Source organism: Perna viridis, chromosome 1 (genome assembly GCF_037379345.1).
Source record: "Perna viridis isolate PV_CMFRI_1.1 ecotype Kerala chromosome 1, ASM3737934v1, whole genome shotgun sequence".
NCBI lineage: Eukaryota > Metazoa > Mollusca > Bivalvia > Mytilida > Mytilidae > Perna > Perna viridis.
In genome coordinates, this window is record NC_142445.1 from 64,882,158 (window position 1) to 64,902,879 (window position 20,722).

The 20,722-nt window shown below is 34.0% G+C and overlaps 1 protein-coding gene across 1 annotated transcript; it reads right to left on the reverse strand.

The window, feature by feature from the left end:
- Positions 1-1,936: 1,936 nt before the first annotated feature.
- Positions 1,937-20,474, reverse strand: LOC148629858 (uncharacterized). The gene is made up of 7 exons (XM_088577588.1): positions 20,443-20,474; positions 20,183-20,285; positions 19,571-19,677; positions 13,833-13,997; positions 10,993-11,242; positions 10,277-10,393; positions 1,937-2,435 (listed from the first exon to the last, which is right to left on the reverse strand). The coding sequence occupies exons 1-7, from the start codon at positions 20,472-20,474 to the stop codon at positions 2,049-2,051; spliced, it is 1,161 nt and encodes a 386-aa protein (XP_088433714.1). The 3' UTR covers positions 1,937-2,048.
- Positions 20,475-20,722: the final 248 nt, after the last annotated feature.

Here is a 20,722-nt window from a genome sequence, read left to right on the forward strand (position 1 = left end):
TCATCACTACAGAAGTTTTATGGTCGTTATCATGAACTCGTGGATCGTTATGGTGTATCCATCAGCACCATGAAAATTGATTTATTCAACGGGTCATAGTTTTCATTCCCTCGTTTACTACCCCGGTGTTGACTATTTATGAGCAACTCGGCGGGTGTTTCTAGAAAAGCAGAGGACGCTTACCCTACCGGTGCACCTGGTCCATGCTCCCAGTTTGTAGTGGAGTCCGAGTTGCTCATTTACTTTTGTTACTTTGTATGTATGATTTTAGTTACTTTATGTTCTTTGTTGTGTACGTCTGTTTTCCATGTCTGGTCTTTGTCCCTGGATTACATTCTTTTGATTACCACTATAACCTTGGTTCCCTTGATTACTCTTTTAAACATTTATACAACGAATAAAATCACGTTCATGCTTACAATAAATCCATAATATTTCAGTATATCTTGTAGTGTATCTGCTGATAAACCATCGTTGAAAAACAAGAATCATTCGACAAACCATGCAAAAACCGATTTATTGAAGAACGACCTTGCCAACTGTGGTGATTGAGATGTACGAATCTCTACACTTTACCACTTAACCAAACTGTAGCAAATGGCAAACATGTTATAAAAAGATGATTGCACTTAATTCAATTTCCTTATCCTGACTCAACTGAAAATCCTATATTCTGTTCTATGTCAACGATCAAAGATAATAACAGCATGTTGATATCTATACATTTCTCGTAAACTAAACAGTTTAGCCAAGCCACGTTTCTTCGTGTCTGTCTAAAGCCAAAACTAAATGCCAAGCTAAACAGTGACCTTAAGATCATGAGTAATTTATCATGGGACATTGTCTCGTGTTCATTTACTCAATATCCTTTACGTTTATATGATAGTTATGAGTTATTGTTAAATCAAAATTGGGAGAAGTGACAAATTATGTTCTTGAAACGATCTTGCATGGAGAACGCATACTCCTACATTGTTCATTTTCCATATTTCAATGTAAATAGCGCATATAACAATGTAAAACATTTTATTATTTATTTTTGGCTAGGATCTGTAAAAATTAAATTAAGTTCACCTAGTAGTAAACAAATAGTATTCATCTATGTATGAAAAATAACTTAAAAATTGGCATAGATAACATGTTAGCATTAAACGTAAGATTCAGATGTATCCGTTTTAGATATTGACATGACATCATATTGTCTCGTACATTTACCCCCATTTCTATAAAAAAAATCGGGTTTTTCACACAGTGAAATCGTAGAATAACGATTTATATTATGTCGAGTGGCTAATATTTTGTAATAGTTTATTTTACAAATTCTGTACATATTCATTCACCCTATTAGGCATTTTATTCTTTTCGTTCAACCATTGACCCTGCTAGTTACAGATGACTTTCTTATTATTTTATGAATGCGTTAGTGGTTTCTCATTGTTTTTATCATATATGTTCACTTAACTTGAAGTTAACATACTATTAACACAGCAAAGTCGGGTTTGTTTGTTGTTTTTTTTCTACACAAGTTTCTGGAAATGAGCAATGAGTGTCAACAACACCACTTCCTCCCCTTGTAAAACATTACATCAGCAGCAGCATATTGTCAATAAGTGTATTTCTCAGTTGATGCCATTACTGGTATGTGCTTGGCATATTGTCGCTGCTCGTTATGACGTTTCATCAAGTACACGAAGAAATAGTCTTTTTTCAGAAAAGTTATGGTCGCTACAACTTCATATTTAATCAGTTTTAATTTCGGCCATCAGAATAGGTCATTTTCGGTCTTCAAATAAATCGAATTATACCGTGAGTTCACCTATGGATAACCTATATTTGTGAACCATAAATCGCTTCGCTTTCCAGAGTATATAGTTAGAATTCAATCCTTCTTCTATGTGAAGATTTCGTAGATAGTTTGTCATCGTTTTTTGGACGTGATATCCTATCTCTTCCGTAAATGGCCGTTTTCAAGAAAGAAATTGTATAAATAGCTTAATTATTAGTAATCATTGGATTCATCCAATGACTATTTTTAACCATTCTTTTAACTAATCTGCTAAATACCTTTCTGCGCTATCTTCTCTTGATGAACACTGATAAAATTTTTCATTACAAACATTTAACTCATCGAATATACAACCTGAAACATGCTTCCTGGTATTCTTCCTCATTTCAATAATTTCCATCATGTCATCAGTAATATGAAGAAAGGTGCTTCTGTCGGATTTGGAGAGAATATCAACTGTTTTAAGAAACAACGGTACAACAGGGCAATCATCATCAGCAAGAGAAGTATCTCCAAGGTGAGCATACTTTGCCATTATAGGTCTGGAGTGTTTCTGGTGATTAAATCCTAGTTCCTTCGTAACTTTGCTCCCACAAATCCTCATCACTTGATGCATTTCAACTGGCCACTCTATCTGTCCAACATACAGCTGTAACAATGGATAATATATTGCTATGTACAAAGGGAAGAACACAGAAGAAATGAAGTCATAACACACAAAACTTAATTTCTGTCGAGTTATTAAATCTAAATCAGAGGAAGACACTGTCAATATTTGTTCTATTCAAAACATTTACTTAAAACTGGCAATCAACTCAGTATAGAGCCAAAGATAGTTTTGATGGCAAATCATTAAAAGGAGTAACATTAAAAGCAAGTGTGGACAAAGAACTCAGCCTAAAAAAGTTATTTGTTGAATAAAAAATAAATTTTACAAACCATATGAAATTGCAATACGATTTTTCACCAGTTTTGGCCACTTTAATCTCAGAATAGTCAGAAGACTACCTATATTATGGGGTTTTTTCATGAAAGCGAGTACAGAGGAATTCAATGAAAAAATAATCCATCCAAACTGGATTAAAAATAAATATTCTTCATATTGCGTAAATTCGGTTTTTGGTCAACGCACTAAGTTTTATGATATTTGGATCATCAACGACCATATGATATATCAAAATTCTGATACCATTGGAGAACTCGACATATATAATGTGACTCCTGATTCAAGTTTCAACTCCCTACCGAATATAGTTTAGGAGATTTCATCATTTATTAAATATCTCAAAATTCGAATCTCGTCAAAAGTTTTGCCGTTAGATGTGTAGCTGAAATTTCCAAGAGGTGCACAAACTCTTATTTGCTGCCAAATTTAAAGGGAAAGACCACCTTTGTATTAAGTTAGGCTCTTATGATAAATCATACCCACGAAAACAAAAATGAATAACCTTTAATGTAAAGTGCGCTTTTATAAAATGTTCAAGGCAATGCCAAGTTCGAAGTCTTTGAAATATAAGTGGGTAGCCACCTTGCAGAACTCTTATCTGAAGGAAGATCATAGTCAGACTTTATTGATTTTTACCGATAGCTTACGATTGACTCGGGACGTCAGTAAGTCGGTTTGGTACTGATACAAGTACTGCAAATAATATGTAAACAAAGAATATTCCGTAAATATTTCTACGATCCTGTCTATGTAATCACCAAAACATGACTTGTCAAGCTTACGATTGCACGAATGAGAAAAGAGAAATGTTCTAAAAGTTTTTTTTTTTTTTTTTTTTGTTTTTTTTTTTTTCTTTTTTTTTTTTTTTTTTTTGTACCAGCAACACGAACATTCTTCGGAAGTCATGGAAGTAGCCATAAGATTTCCTTTACAAAAACCAGCCATCTGGCTGCAAATCCCGTTGCTCGTCAATGATGTCTGACATTTGCTTACATGTTTTGCCTGAACCTCTTCTTCTATTTATTTTGGGCTGAATTTATAGGGGAAAGTCCCAAATTTGCGATTTCTTCGGACATCGTAGTCAATTACCTATTTACTTTTACTCTACAAACCAACTTCGTGACGTCACAGTTCAACCGATCATGGTGACACCCATAGGAGCGGGAAATTCAAATTGCCTAATAATAAATCTCGATTAATTAATTCAAAAAAGCAAATTATTTTGTTTCGATTTAATTTTCATGAATATTTAACAGATTATTTTCGATATTTATGACTTGCATAATAACATGGTCTTCTCCTTTAAGGTTTCTATCTTTGACTTTTTGTTAGATTTAGCTGGACATTAAACATTACATACATCCGTACGTGTGTACACACGTACAGACGTACTGCATTTGAATATACTGCCGCTATCGCTATGCGGAGGGGCAAAATTGAATTTCTTCGAAATTAAAAAATGAGCCCTTTTTATGTCAGGAACCATAACACCAGTAACAAACCTGATTTAAAAAACCGATAGGAATTTTTATGAGGAATTCAAAGGGGAAAAACTTGAAGAAACCATCCAATAAACCTCAAATATGTCGGGAATATTAATGAAATAAAGGATCAAATGAACCTGTAAAGTTCACCTTGCACCAATGTACAATTTCGTTTTTTTTTTGTCCAAGGGTAAGATTAAGGTCAACTTTAACAAATCTAATATACCATTTGTAACTAATCATGTAATCCTTATATTCCAATTACAAAACAACAATCAAGAGAACCAAGATTCTAGCGGAAATCTATGAAATGTAAATCAGGGACGAAGACCAGACAGGGAAAACAGACATACACAATAAAGAACATAAAATAACTATATTAATACGTCCGAAGTAAAAAAAAAGTAAAGAAACAACGCGGACAACACTAAAAACAGGAGCATGGACCAGATGCACCGATAGGGTAAGCGTCCTCTGCTTTTATTTAAAAACAACAAGTATCAACTCAATATATGCAAGGAGGGATTGAAACTTAAGAACAAACTATGTATATATCATGAGATTTTCAGGTCCAAGGGTCATAATTAGGTCAAAAGTATGTCAACTAGAATAAAACTGATACATAAGATGTAATTACTCACTTAACAACTATATACTAAACATTCACAGCTAAATATTCACATGTAAAGCCATAAAAGATCACTGTTTCGCCAGTTTTATCCCAACGTTCTATTTATAGTAACAGTGCCCATGTTGATATAATTTTTTATTTTAAAAAAATCCACCTTATGGGTGATTGTGGTCACATTTGGTTTTAATTGGCCTTGTGAGATTTTTTTAAAAAATATTATAGACGAACTTCACACTGGCCCTTTCGGCCAAACGAACTAAAAAGTGCAACTACACACCTATATTGTATATATGATTAAAAATAAATGCTTTACCTTAAAAGCAGTAAACACACTATTTAAGACTCTTTTAGACTGTTAATCTGAAACGGGTATGCCAGAATCCTTAAATTATATTGTACCAAAAAACTTCGTAAGGATTTTTAAAATTGGAAAAGACTGACATAATAGCATAAATTGTTTTTTTTTTTAATAGACAATTGATTAGAATGAAAGTATGAATAAACTCATTGACAAACACATAGATAAAATTATATATCTAAAAACTCAAAAGATACAACATTTTAATTGCCTTCAAATTACTTAATTGCGAGAATAAATCTGCTGTTTAAAGAATCACTCGAGTGTGAACAAAAACAACTGAACACCTGAGTGACCACAGGTATATACATGTAACACGAAGGTATGATATTACAACTGCTTTCAATTTCAGCTCGTCGAGAATGCATGTTTAAGTTGTATTATGGCTCAAAGGTTGCTTTTGGCTCCGAGTTCTAATGGGAAACATACCCCTACGCATAATTTAGTTGATGATATAGACTATATATCTGAAATGTCTAGCCAGGAAAAAGGGCAGTTCAAAGACGCCAATTAGGCCGATGAAACACATACCAAGAAGAGTAATATAGATGCCAGTCAGAGCGAAAGTAATAAATATCACGGTAAAAATACCAACCAGGGCAGAGAAATGCAATTCAAGACAGCGTCAATACAAGACATATTTCCGACGAGGATGAGTCTGACGAGTCCGATCAAAGTCCGCCAAACTCGGTTTTGGATAGGAACGTTAGATAAGAACCATTTCGTAATTCCAAGGTTTCATGTAAAAAGAGAAAAAATGACCATGGTGAAAAATTGACCATGAAGAGGGTGAAATTTCCAAGTCAGAGCCTCACTGAATTCTGATACTGACAGTCACGATAATAAGCTGTTTGTCCCGTCTGAGAAAATGAAAAAAGGGAACTAAGGTTCCATGTAAAATTACTTGGTATATGGAAAATACGCCAATCTGGGCATCAGTAAAAAGGTCAGATAAGAAGTGACTAAATATTGTAACATTCCTGCTATTGACAAGTTGGCCTCTAGAGAAACCGACAGATTTATGAAAAAGTTCTTTTTTTTAAAAGTTTGGTAAGTTCATGAATGCTAAAAAAAGAAAGAAATATGATAATTCTCATAATCGAATTTTGGACGCTACGAGTCCGTTAGTTATTTTATGGGCAGAGGCAAACAAGGCGGAAAAAACACAAGCAAGGTTTCAATAAAAAATGACATTATAGACATTGTCCAAAGAGCTTTACCTTACCTTGGAAATCCCCATAAGATGATAAAAAAGCTCTATTTAAAAGTTCTATGGAGCTTTTAAGTCCCGTAAACTTCTGACAGAGAAGAGCTTTACAGTCTATTGCCCGGCAGTTCTGGTAACAAACGCAACAACAAAAACTATAAATAATATCATTTCAGTGGTGGTCGAGGTGTTGGACACAGCAGCCAAAGTCATGACCAGACCCAGTTTTTTGGGGGCTGAGCCCCCAAACATGGACCAATTTGGGTCAAGGGCAGAGACAGAGACAGAGGCAGAAACCAAAAGAATTTCAAAAGACATGGTGCCAAAATTAGAAAACAAACAGGTGCATGTTACAGATTAAGAACTTCTTCCAATTCAGACAGACAATTTATGTATCTACCTATAGAGGAATAAAAGAATTCTATTCTCAAAAATTGGGAATCAAGGGTGGACGCAGTATCAGACAAAGTACAGATTGGGCCTTTGGTTAGAAACAGAGAAGTCTCTCCATATAAATGCCAAAGAACTATGGCAGTAAAACATGGTGTAAAATCCTTTCTGAAAGACAAAAACAATGTACATATTCACGTTCAAACAGACAACAAAATGACTTTCACTTACTTGAACAGGAAAGGTGACACTGTTTCCAATGTGTGCAACAAGACTGCACTAACTTTCTGGAAGGTGTCTATAAAGAAATGTAGTGATCAAGTCAGATTTCATCCCAGGTCGGGAGAACGTGGTCGCAGTCTGGAAGTTCCGGCGTCATGCTGACTCAAGCAATTACAAACTTCACCCACTGATTCTCAAGTCATTGGTAGACCAGACAAAAAAAAGAAAAATAGATATACTTGCAGACAGAACCAATGTTCGATTTACATGAGTTGGTTACCAGACCCAGGGGCTGTTGCATTTAATGTGTAGCATTGGAATAATCTCAAGGGGTATACTTTCCATCCATTTTACCTAACTGCACTATCTCTTTTACCTATCTGCACTATCTCTTTTACCTATCTGCACTATGTCTCAAGAAGAAAAATCAACAACAATTCTCAAGACCCCATTTTACTGCCCAGAAATTCTACAGTCTCCTCTGGGAAATCAGCATCCCCTGATTGAGAACAGGAGATCCTGTCTAACAATGGAATATCAGATAAGGTTAAAAATTTCTCCTTAACTCCTGGGGTCATGGGTATCAGAAATCTTATGATTCGGCCTAGAATAAGTGGGTTAGCTGGTGTTTGGACAGAGCAACTAAACCCTTTTCGGCATCTCTATCACTTTGAATTTTTGGCCTGGATGTTTCACAAAGGTTTTCAGGATAGAACAGTCAATGTGCAAAGGTCGGCTCTTTATCTATTTTACCCCATATCGATGGCCAACCAGTCGTTAAAACATTCAAATTTTTTTTGACAATCTCCCGTAATCATATTTGTGGATATTTTTCCCTGACAGAATTTGTATATGCTTGACTGACTTGAACCTATTAAAAGGGAATGTAATGATAAAATAATAATAATCTATTAAAGTGTCACCTATTGATTTTACAGATAAAATATACCGTATGTGGCAGACAATCTTCGTGGGTGCAAATTTGCGATTTTGCTCAATGAATAAAAGTTTTAAATTTTCACAGTTTTTATTTTTGGCATTGACAGATTTAGTGAAATGAAAGTTATAAGTAACATGTCTGGACTAAAATTTCGGAAGCCTTTATTTTCGCCATTCCCCAAACCTCTTGAATACAGCGAAAATTAAAAGCTCACAAAAATTTCCAGCTATACGGTACAGCAGCAAAACAATCAATGTGATTTAAGAGACACTAAAAATGTGTATATCAAAAATTAGAAAATCAAAATCATTTGAATAAACATTCTGAATATTAAATCAACGCGAATAGGCAGCTGAAATTTTTACTAATACTAATAATATAATTCAAAATTTATGATTCAAGACTGGACACACTGTTTCATCTGCCTTCCTATCTAACCTGCTATAATACAGATAAAAGATGACTAATTGCCTCAATAGTTGTTGTGAAACTGAATGGGGTCAAGGACAGGTAACACCTGTCTACAAAGCAGTGATGGATCCAGGGGTGGAGTTTCGGGTATACACACCTTTTGTTGGAAAAAAGTTTGTTAAATTCATGCAAAATGTTGGCAAAAAAAGGCAAATAGTAGCATGGAGCCCCATTTTTTTTCTTACACTCCTCCTTTTCAAAATTCATGGATCCGGCCCTGCGATGTATTCATAGATTAGATTATTTTAACAATGAAAATGAGGTAATTTAGATGGACATCTGACACTGAAACAATAGTATGCATCCTGTCCAAATTAAAAAGATTTTATAAAAAAGGTGTGGACATTTGATTGTCGATGAAGACCCTGATTTTTGTCCTCTCTCTACAAAAAAAAACAATCTGGCCAACATTTTCAGTGAAAAAGATGTTTTGACCAACATTTTACCCATTGAAAAAAAACATTCTAAGAAATTTTCATTATTGATCCATATAGTAAACTTATCTGACCAACATACAAATCACAGTCCTACAGAGAAAATCAAATGGTCTGTGCCAGTTGTCCATGCTTATGACAATTTTCAGATCTACAATCTGTTGATTGTATAATTATTAAGTGCTGGAACCTGTAAGAATCAGGCAAAATTTAAAAAAATTAAATGATCATGAAAGATGAATTGACAGTTCGTTTGTCTTAAAAGTGTGATATTGCAATGTATTTCAAATACTTTACAACTCGAATTACCAACACTTAAAAGAGAAATGAATGCCACTTCTAAAGTTCAGATAACTTTTAAAAAGATATCGTGGAAAGACTTGGTTTTTTTTCACCATGATTTACATACTACCTGATTCTTACATATAATAGCACTTACATGTTATTTTTTATTGTAATTCAAAACAGGTCATTTCTTTTCGCAAGTACAGCTTTCCTGCAAATAAAACATCTATTGAATGCAAACCTTTTTTATTTGGAAATGCTCCTTTAGTGTGCTAGACACTTCTGCGCAAGTATATCCTTGCTGCTCGACCATAAACCAGATGGCATCTTCATGATTTTCCAGAGCAGCCATTTGATGTGTCGCATAAAGAGCCCGCTAAAAATCTAGCAAGCGCAATCATGATAAAGTTTTTCACATTTTAAGGTCTTCCTTAATTTTTAATTAAAAATTGAATTGTGAAGTGTTACATGGACCGTACACATCATTATTAAATGTGCAGTCTTTCCACACAATTTCCAGAAACTGAATTGAAAACTGCATTTTGAGTTGGACACAACCAAATTAGCATCATCTTTAAAAAATTCAAAAAATGACTATTTCCCTAGTCTGGAAAAATGGGGGAAAATTCCTCAAATAATTGTATTATAGCACATGCATAACTACAACATGTGGGAAATCTTTCTATTATGTTGTATGCATTGCAAGTAAAAAAACTTTAATTTTACTTCACAGACAAACTGATACTGCAAACATACTACTGATCATTTTCGCAGATCCTAATTTTTGTGTATTAGTATGTTGTGTGAATGTGTTATGATTGTCAATGAATTATCCAACAAAAATGTAAACAACTACAGGTCAATATAAAGTCATCAACGAGATAAACCCACACCGTATGGTAAGCTATAAAAGGCCCATAGATAACAATAGGATATGTTTCAAGGGTATTATTATATCGAAGCTATGTATTATGAAAACTGTTTCACTGATAGTATTTTTATAGGGTTTTACAAGTACATATTTGTACCATGGTAATAGCGAAAATTAATATGTTTACTGTATAATAAAGACATTACACAAGAAATTTGGCTTACCTTTAAATGACAATAATAACTCCTTACCTGGAAAATTCCTCTAGGATCGACTTGAATAACATAACAATGAGTTGTTGATCTTCCAGCACTCAGTGTATAAAACATTGTTTGGTGTATGCTATCTTCAAGGTCAGGTTTATAACACTACAAAAGAAATAAGAAAGGCACTTTACCTGTCATGCATATCTGAATTAATGGCAGATCCCTTTGGCTTTGGTAAGCAAAATTTCAGATTCAGAAAAGCAACAATAATTAGGCTGAAACACTAATTTCTATCGATAGAACCCTCAGAAAACCCCTTTTTTTAAAAACTACTGAACACTCCCCTACAAAGAGCATAAGAGAACTGGTGAAATGAGTGCTACTTTATTTTAGCATGGGAAACTTCAAAAATCTTCCAACTGAAAAGTAAAATATGAGGTCACAATGGCATTATGTCATTAAGATTAGATGAAGGTCTCACTAAAATACATTTACTGGTATAGGAAGAGATGCTGATGGTGGATGCCCACTACTTAAAAAATTAAACTGCAAAATCTATGTTTTGGTATTGGAAACACCAGAAATAAATCTAATCTAAAAGTAAATCATCAGGTTCACAATAACATTATCTAAAAAAAATATTTGATACATTTGTTGAAACAACTTCACTGTTAGAAGAGAAATTGTCCTGGATAGACAGACAGATGTACGAAAGGAAGAATGAACAGGGGTATACTTATGAAATAAAATGAGGTACTCACCTCTTCAATGACATTTAAACATATGCTACCATCATAACTAGGATCATCCAAACAAATATCCACCTGGGGTTGGTACTTGACATATCGACAAGGAGCAACATATATCTCAAATGGTTTTAAAGGTAGTTTTTGGTGAGCAATAAAACGTCCATCAAAATGTTTCAACAGAATACAGGGGAAAAGATTTCTTCCAAGAGAATGAGCAAAATGGTGTCCAAAGAATCCAAATCTTGTACGACAATGCTTTATTCTAAAATAAAACAAAATCCTACTATCTAATATCTGCTGTTAGTTCTTTCATGTAAACACATTATATAAAATTTATTGATACATAAGGTAAAGGGGTGGTCAGAGCTCACAAACCAATACCCCTGCTCCTTCTACCAAAACATGATCACTCTATGTTGTGGTATATAAATTCCCAGAAAAAATTCAGATAAAAAATTAAATATGAGGTACCCAATGGTATTATATCATGAAGATCATATGCAAGTTTCATCGAAATCCATTTACTGGTTAAAGAGGAGTTGCAGATGGGGACGTAAACCTCATATTTTAACTATGATATGGAATGGTAAATTCCATGTTTTAGTTTTGGGAAACCACAGTAACCATTCTACTCAAAAGGTAAAACAGGAGGTGCACAATTGCAATAATAAATAAAGATTCTGTGAAAGTTTTACTAAAATACAATTACTGGTATAGACGGAAATGCAGATGGGGGATGCACATCCACTATATACAGAACTAAAAAATCCCACAGAGCAACTGGGTTGTGTGCCCCACGTGGCCAAATGGGTACCCTGGCATCCTAAATGGTGAGGTCATCAGGCCATTTTACAGGAATCCTGACCACAAACCATCATTGTGCACCATGTTAAAGAACCCTGCTGTGGTATTTGGTAGGAGTAGGAGCCTCTGCTTTACTTCAGGAGGCTAAATTGCCTCACTCTACCCACTTCTATCAATCTCCAGTGGCAATACTATTATCATTGTATCCCATCCCATTTTTGTTTTATTTCATAATCATTTCATTTTCATTTTATCATCCATTTCATGATCATCGCCTGGGTATAGCTTATCGGGAAAATATTGCTGCTTGGGCGTGAAACACCAATCAATCAATCATAGACATAATAAAACAAACAGACAGGTTGTAACTACTTTAATTAATATTTATGTTTGTTTGTTGGGGTTTAACGTCTTAGCAGCAATATTTCAGCTATATTTAGACGATGAGCATGAAATGGATGATAAAATGAACATGAAATGATGATGAAATGAAAAAAAAAGGATGGGATACAAGGAGAGCGCCTAGCCCTCGGCTAGGTTTCTGAGCACTATTTAGTCACCTTTTACAACAAGCTTAGCGCTGCTGCAGGCCTATTCTTTTAACACCCGGACCTGCATGGGGCTAATTAATATTTACATGCACATGTATAGCCATAAGAGATTATGATTCTGCCCGTTTTAACCCTTTGCTCTATATATTGTAGAAGCAGCCATGTTTGTTCAGATATCATCAACATCACAGATATACTTTTGAAAAAGTCCAAAGGTTGCACATTTGTAACTAGGTCAAAAGGAATATTTATAACTCCTCATAACTCAACTATACTAAAAATCAGATTATTATGTAAAGCCATAAAAACATTTTGAAACTACACAAATTATGGTTGATAGACCAAGTTTTGTTCCAGTTTGCCAAGCAGTTTCAAAGAAGATTTCTATACAGAGTATTGATGGAAGATGGAGGCAAAGTGATAACAATAATGTAAATAAATAAATGAAACCATTTTTTTTTTAATTTTGAGTTAACTCCTATTCTTCTCAGTTGGCGAGCCTAAATGATTGATCTCTAAAAAGGTTATCCTGTTATTATTGTATGTAACTGTAGGCAGACCACCCAGATGCCTGTTACTGTCGGTCATAATTCAACCTTTTTTATTATCTGCATTTTCAATTGGGGTAGTTAACTGGAACCTACAAGGATCCTTTATTATTCACCTGGGCATCATAAACACACATATTATGTATAGATGACACATTGTACCCTCAAGATTGGTCCCTGAAGTCAGTGAAGTTCCTGTTGACATGTTTTCCCCATAGGGTCCTGTGTTCGCGTACATGTACATATAAGTTCTGCAGTGGCAGCATCGTGGATTTCAGATCAGCATCAATTTAGTGCAGGACTATATGTATAATATACTTGTAGTTGCATATTATTACTCCAGTTAGTGAAAAGAGTTTTGGAGAAGTAATTTACATGCTTTTTTTAGATAGGGTCCTATGCTAAACTATATGTATGTTCAGTAGTGATGTCCATCTTGGATTTCAGATCAGCATCAAATTATAAATTTATTTAGTAATATGATATTGTCAATTTGTAATCCATGCATAATATTTACTCCAGTCTGTGAAATGGTTTAAAAAGTGTAGCAGTTTACATGTTTTTCAATAGGCTACTATGTTATAATTAGTTCTGCTGTTCTTGCCATCATCAGATCAGCATAAAAGTTTAGCAAAATATAGACAATTCATACCAAATAGCAATTCCACTGGCTCCTTGGATTCTGACAAAAAATATTTTGAAGTTTGATTCAATCAAACACATTACTGGCCATGACAGTCATGTTAAATTTCTGATCGAATAAAAATCACAAACTCTGATGTGGATCACTTGAGAAACATTCCTGCAGTTTGGTTCAGAAAAGCTCTGTAGTTTCAGTGTAGAAGATGAAAATGTGAAAAAGTTTACATATGGCAGGTCAGGTGAACTCAAAAACATGTATAGGCAACTTTCAAAAATGAATGTCTGATCCAGTTCACAAAGTACTCACTGTATTGAATTCCAAGTTTCAATGCAATCTCTTGTTCCACTATGCTGTTCAATTTTTTCCCAAGTTTCCTGCCGTAAAACCTCTTCACATGAATTTACTTTTTTTATATCACAAAACCTAAACGGCCATCTAGCAGCTGATATTTCTGAAGGAGAAACATTGGACCTACAAAGAAAATTTGGAACATTTACTCTGTATTTACATGATTTATAAATATGAACATGTTTATAATGCTAATTCACATTCTAGTAATATTTTATTGTAAAAATACTTTCATTTGTGGATACCAATTTTCGTGGATGTGGGAAGACACAAAATCTCATGGATTCTTAAATTCAAAGTTTTGATGTTTTCAGTATACACATCAAATCTCCTTTTTGTTGGAAACAAAATTTCATGGTCAGGCCTACCCGCAAAAACTACAAAATATGGTACGAACATTAGTACTTTCACAGTATGCTCATTGAATACTTCCTGCTTTTTCATCATAACTTTTGAAGGTCATGAATACCATTGTCATTTAGATGTATGTACATCTACTACATATACTCTTCTTTCAATTTTGGTTGTGTAAATCTTTTAATTCGATATCAAATGTTTTTCAAGTTGATGAAATGGTATGAAAGAAAAATTAATATCATCACAGTCTGGGCAACTATGCAGAACAATTAAGAAATGTACACTCCAACTGAGACAATGAGTTTTTCTTGATTGATAAAAATGACAGTTTTAGTAATATATATCACTTTGGTCACTTTTATCACAGAAATTGTGTTGGGGTTATAAAATAAAAGCACCACAATACCAGATTTTTCAAAATTATACCACTGCAGTACAGTGGTACTTTAAAGGCCTGGGGAGAATGCTGTACATAATGAAAACAAGAAATTGTAGATTTTTTTCCCTTTTCTTTCCTACCATCTTCAATTAGCTATAAAATGCAGCTGTAAAAAGATGCTAATATTGTCAAAAAATGAATAATTCAAAATACTTTGCATGCATAAACAATGTAGGGTAGCATTCATTACATTGTAATCAAAGTGCTGTCATCACTCGAGGTTTGATTCTCGTGAAAATTATAGCATGGACATTAAAACATTAAAGCAGTCAAATAAAAAATACAGTAACAGATTATTTATTATACAATGTACGCAAATCAAACTAATTTCTGCTTAAGAAAATAATTTCCTTGATAAACTTAAGATTTCCTAAATCTTGGCACTTTCATCTATTTGAATTTTACTTGGTTAAAATCACTGCTCTTCAGTTCCTGTCTATTAATGGTAAACTATTAATTTTGGAGAATTTGACTGATAAGTGTGTTAAATGGAACATGCTAAACACAGTTTATGCTTCTTGACACATTACTTCAAAAACTAATTTTTCTAAATGCAAGTTTATTATTTACTATCTTTCAAGTCCCTGAAATCTTCAGTTAATATGAAGACTACATCTCAATTCTATTTGCAGAAATAATAGAATACTATTGAGCTGAATAATTGCAAGAAACATATTTACTGGTTATAAAAGAGGTACTGAATGATCTTAAAGGAATTACATTTTGACTATATTTTTGTGTAGTGTTCAGAAATAGTAAGGAAGTTCCAGTAATCGACTGGCAACATAAGGTATTTTGATAAATATCCAAACTGATCTTTTAAATGTTCATGAAAATTAAATTGAAACAAAATAATTTCCTTTTCTTAACTAAATAATCGCAATTTATAATCAGGGAATTTGAATTTCCCACGCCTATGGGTGCCACCATGATTGGTTGAGCTGTGATGTCACGAAGTTGGTTTGTAAAGTGAAAGTAAATAGGTAATTGTAAAGGAAGTCCGAAGAAATCGCAAAATTGGGACTTTTCCCCTATAATTTCAACCCCAAAAGAACACAAGGAGAGACTGAGGCACAACATGTAATCAAATGTCAGACAACAATGACGAACAACAGGATTTGCAGCCAGAAGACTAGTATATCAGAGGAAAATCTAATGGCTACTTCCAAAGATTGTTGGTGTTGCCGGTCCAAAAACTTTTATATCATTTATGCAATCGAAAACTTGACAAGGCAACATGTAAAACAGGATCGTAGATATATTTACAGAATATTCTTTGTTTACAAATCATTTGAAGTACTTGTATCAATACCAAACTGACTTAGTGACGACACAAAGCAATCGGAAGCTATCAGTAAAAATCAATATAGTCTGCTTATGATCTTTCTTTAGATACATGTAGGAGAATTCTGCAAGATGCCTATCTACATATATTTTAAAAATTTCAAACTTTGCATAGCCTTGAGCATTTTATAAAAGCGCATTTTGCCTTCAAGATTATTTATTTTTGTTTACATGGGTATGATTTATCATGAGAGCCTCACTCAATAATGCAAAGGTGGTCTTTCCCTTTCATTTGGAGCACAGACCACAAAATATATACCGGTAAATGCAAATTGGAGTTAATGGATAAGTTAAGTTGAGTTTTGAAAAGTTTTAATTTGTTTAGACAGTCTTTGTTATTGATTGATTGTTGGGAGTTTTATGCTGTATTTCATTCTTCGTTAAATCCAGCTATTGGATTATTTTCTAGTTTTACTCTATGCATCATCGTAATATTGACTTAAAATGTATTACAGGCTAAAACTACTTAGAAAACCCAGGCATCATGGTCATTTTGTTTTTTTCATATCTACTTGAAAAAAAGTTGTGACAAGGCTGTTGTAGCATACTTGTATGTCTGTGTGTCTGGTCATCTGTAACCATCTAGAAGGCAGCACAGCAGCCCCAGTCTTCTTCAAATCAATGTCAGACTTGGAACATTACTTCCCTTTGAGAAGAGGATGAACCCAATTGAATTTCAATGTCAGGGGTCAAAGGTCAAGGTGACTTAGTCTAAGTAAGATCAGTAATAGATATGAAAATATAAATCAGAGACTCCAAGGAGCCTGAATCAGTCATCTGGATATAAGCATAATTTGCCAATATTGCTAACAGGTTTGCTATTCAATTACAATGTAATGAGGTACTTTTGTAAAGGGTCTGCCATATATCATTCCTATAAAGTTGAAAAGATTTGGCTTTGTGGTTTCAGAGAATAAATGTTTAATCTTGACCACAGTACAGATGAAAATAAGTGAAACATCATGGAGCAAAAAGAAAACAGCATGGCTGGTCAAGAAGAATAAAGTCTGATTGACCCATATTTTGATTTACCACTGATTCTAAAACATTTTATCTCAAGGAAAGAGCAGATGCTGACATTGTTATTGGCAGTTTGATTCAAAACATTTCAAGCAAGCTTCAAATTAACTCTCTTTCTTTCAATTTTATTTGAGTTATATTCACTTTTTATGATAAAAATCAATTAAAATTATACATTTTGTAGTCGCATTATAATTGTTATTTTTGCTAAAATAACAATAAACTTGCGAATCTCTGTATGTCTAGTTGAAAATGTAATTTTTACATATCAGAGCTGTCAAGGGTCTTTATGCCTTTGGAGTGAGATGAGAGTTTGGGTGGACTGTCAAGGGTTTTTATGCCTTTGCAGTGAGATTAGAGTTTGGGTGGACTGTCAAGGGTCTTTATGCCTTTGGAGTGAGATGAGAGTTTGAGTGGACTGTCAAGGGTCTTTATGCCTTTGGAGTGAGATGAGAGTTTGAGTGGACTGTCAAGGGTCTTTATGCCTTTGGAGTGAGATGAGAGTTTGGGTGGACTGTCAATGGTCTTTATGCCTTTGGTGTGAGATGAGAGTTTGGGTGAACTGTCAATGGTCTTATGCCTTTGGAGTGAGATGAGAGTTTGGGTGGACTGTCAAGAGCTATAGATTTTTTCTTTTTCAAAATATTTTAATGCATTTTCTGTGACCTTCACTTAAATTGTCCCTCTCCATGATACTTTTGGAGCTGGTTTTGATATAAAATAACAAGTAACAGTTGTGAAATAATATTCAAAGCAAGTTGTTACGGGCTCCAATTCTGGTTTCAAACAAGGAAGATAACTTTTTTTCAAATTAAAAAAAAAGTAAATGAAAAAACTTTTATTTACATTCAAATTCATTTCTACTATTTGATCACATGTTTCATTCTTTCCATTTATATCAGTTGAAGGGGAGTAAGTATTCATGAACATGAAATTTTACAGTTCAGCAAGTAATTTAGGGCCTAAATAAGTCAAAAGTAGAATATGCCATATAGTTTTGTGAGTACAGAACGAAGGAAACTTGGGCAACTCTTGCTTTTCATTAAATGCATACCATGAGGTGCAGTATATGAGGAAATGTAACAAATTATTTGAAATATTCAAGAATGTTGATACTGAATTTCCATATTGTCACTATTTGAAAGCAATAGTATTTCTTTTAACTATTGCAAACAAAACTTTGGGGAAAATACTGAATTGTTAAAATAACAGGAAATGTGAAGAGTGCAGGGGAGGTTACTCATTTTGTAGAAACAATGTAATCTTAAAATTTGTTTACACACGTGGTTCTACAAATTTAAGACATGTTAAAATGACAGTATTGTCAAATTGATTGTGTAGTAGAAATTAATTTTGAGAAAATGATTTGATGTTCATAAAATAGTGGTATATCCAATCTGGATTCATTTTCCAATTGTCAAATCCTGATCAGCTGATTGCTCCGTGTTTAGACAGCAATTAACACCTTTTTTCCCGATTAATGACTCTTTTAATTGAAGAAATGAGATTGAAATACCAAATAGTGATTTGAGTTTTTTTTATTTTAGGTAATTTTAACAAAATTGGGTTTTGTGTCAAATTTGACCTAAAAATCGTGTTAAGTAAACGACAAAAATGGTGACGTAGTTTCGTGGTTTTGAGCTTGAGACTGTTAAAATTCTAACTGGGGTACATTTTTACGACCGAAAAGGCTATTTGGCGTGTTGGAAAAGGGGCATGGCATCCTGAAAAAAGGCATGGGGTTCTGAGAGTTTTACTTTGTGCAGTGACGAATCCAGTAGGGGAGCAGGAGGTTGGCACGGTGCCGCACCCCTTTTTTATTTAAAAAAATTGTCATTTTATGTGAAAAAAATTGACAAAAATGGCAAATAATGGCATAACATTCCCTTTTTCTGAGGAACCTCGCCCAGCACCCCTATTTTTCAAAGTTCTAGATCCGATCATGAAAAGCCCCAGTCAATTACCATTTATATATTCTGAAAGACAAATTTATTAATTTCTATCAGATGATGAAAAATTTATTTTACAGAATTGTCACAAGAACACAACCTTGACCGGTGTCATATAATATAAATTCTAGCCCGTAAACGGTTCCGGTGGGAACTTGTACTCAAGAATAGAGGTTCTACTTCACTATAATTCTGGTCCCCCCGTATACGTCAGGTTCCATACCAAGAAAGGTTCCCCCCCCCCCATACGCGAAGTTTGAAAAATGGAAGACTTCTGTAACCGGTGGTATTTTAGGCAAAACCACAAACACCAGTCGTCTAGGGTTCTAAATAATATGTTTTATTAAGTTGACATAAGCAATAGTAAAAATACCCTCGCATGAAGTGCAAAGGTTATTGCCTGGTCCAATGAATGGTTTCTTCAGATCATTTTCTTCGTCAACATCAAAATGTGGATACAGTACATAGGTATAAATCTTAGATATAAAGTAAATCAGTTCAGGAATTGACCAAAGGTAACAATAGATTCTAGATGTCAAAGGTTCATTCGGGTGGACAAAGTAAATAAGGTGTCCATTATGTCTGACCAATTTTCCAGTTTTGCCTTATAACAAAAAGATTTCCCTCCAAAATCCAAGCAGCCAATCAGAAGTAAGAAAATCAGATTGCAATAGAAGGTAATGGTAATAGATGGCTGTAATTAGTAAACATAGGTATATTAAAAACAGTGGTCACTGACCCGTGACTATAGGTATATTAAACCTGTAGTCACTGAACCATGACTTTATTGACAAACTGCAGTGTAAACAAAATCATCTTTATAAAAAAACTCAATCAATAAATAACCATTGCAATCAATATCATTCATGAACAAAATAACTGTTGCACTCTGAAAATATAAATAAAATTATGTAATTAATTATATACCTAAAAATACACTCTACCACATACTCCCCCCACCCGGAAAATGACGTCTTATCATTTGCTATCAGGTGAGTTAGAGTTGGGAATTTTTAGAATCTCCAGTATGGCTCTTCCTGCTTCCTGCTGCAGCCCTGAAAATAAATCAGATTTAGCTAAATCAGTTATACATTTCACCTTCTTCATCCAATCAGTTCTGGTGTCACTGTGCACTGTGCATCGTACTCTTCAGATGTAAACCAAGCTGGTGGTCTGCGCTGTCTGTTTCATCGACGAACAGGAACAGGGGTTTCTTCTTCAGACTCGTCATCAGATGGCTCTTCATGGTGACTCTGATCTTCATTTCCTAGCGTGCTTTCCTGTGAACCATCTTCATCTTGTCTTAAAGTAAGACAATCCTTGATTAATCACAGATTTGTTTCTATTTGGTAAGATTGAACATTGTTTGTCCCTTTTTGCAGATTTTGTTTCACTTTGAGACAATTCTGCAATTTGTGGTTATAATTTGTATACAGGTATTTGACCTTTAGTTTATTACTGGATTTGATCATCTTCATTAAACATCACCATGGCAACAGGACTAAAAAAAGATACCACCGACCTACCAACAGTTCCAGAAGAAACACCTGAAGAATTTGAGACCTTGTTAAAGACCATGAAGATTAATCCAAAGGCAGACAACCCACAGGAGTTAAAGAAGTGGATGAAAGATTATTTGGCATTAGAAGGAAAACTTGAAGTTAAACCTGAGTCTCAATTACCAGAACCAATTTTTAAACCGAAGTTGAACCCGCTGACCTTACCTACTGGATATAACA

What these genes read in the sequence shown, in the direction of transcription:
- LOC148629858 (XM_088577588.1), bottom strand. Translation starts at nt 20,474, where the DNA reads ATGGTGATGTTTAATGAAGATGATCAAATCCA. An exon ending in AATGAAGATGATCAAATCCA is followed by an intron (nt 20,286 to 20,442) that starts GTAATAAACTAA and finishes TCTTACTTTAAG; the next exon opens with ACAAGATGAAGATGGTTCAC. An exon ending in AAGAAGAAACCCCTGTTCCT is followed by an intron (nt 19,678 to 20,182) that starts GTTCGTCGATGA and finishes TACTAATTACAG; the next exon opens with CCATCTATTACCATTACCTT.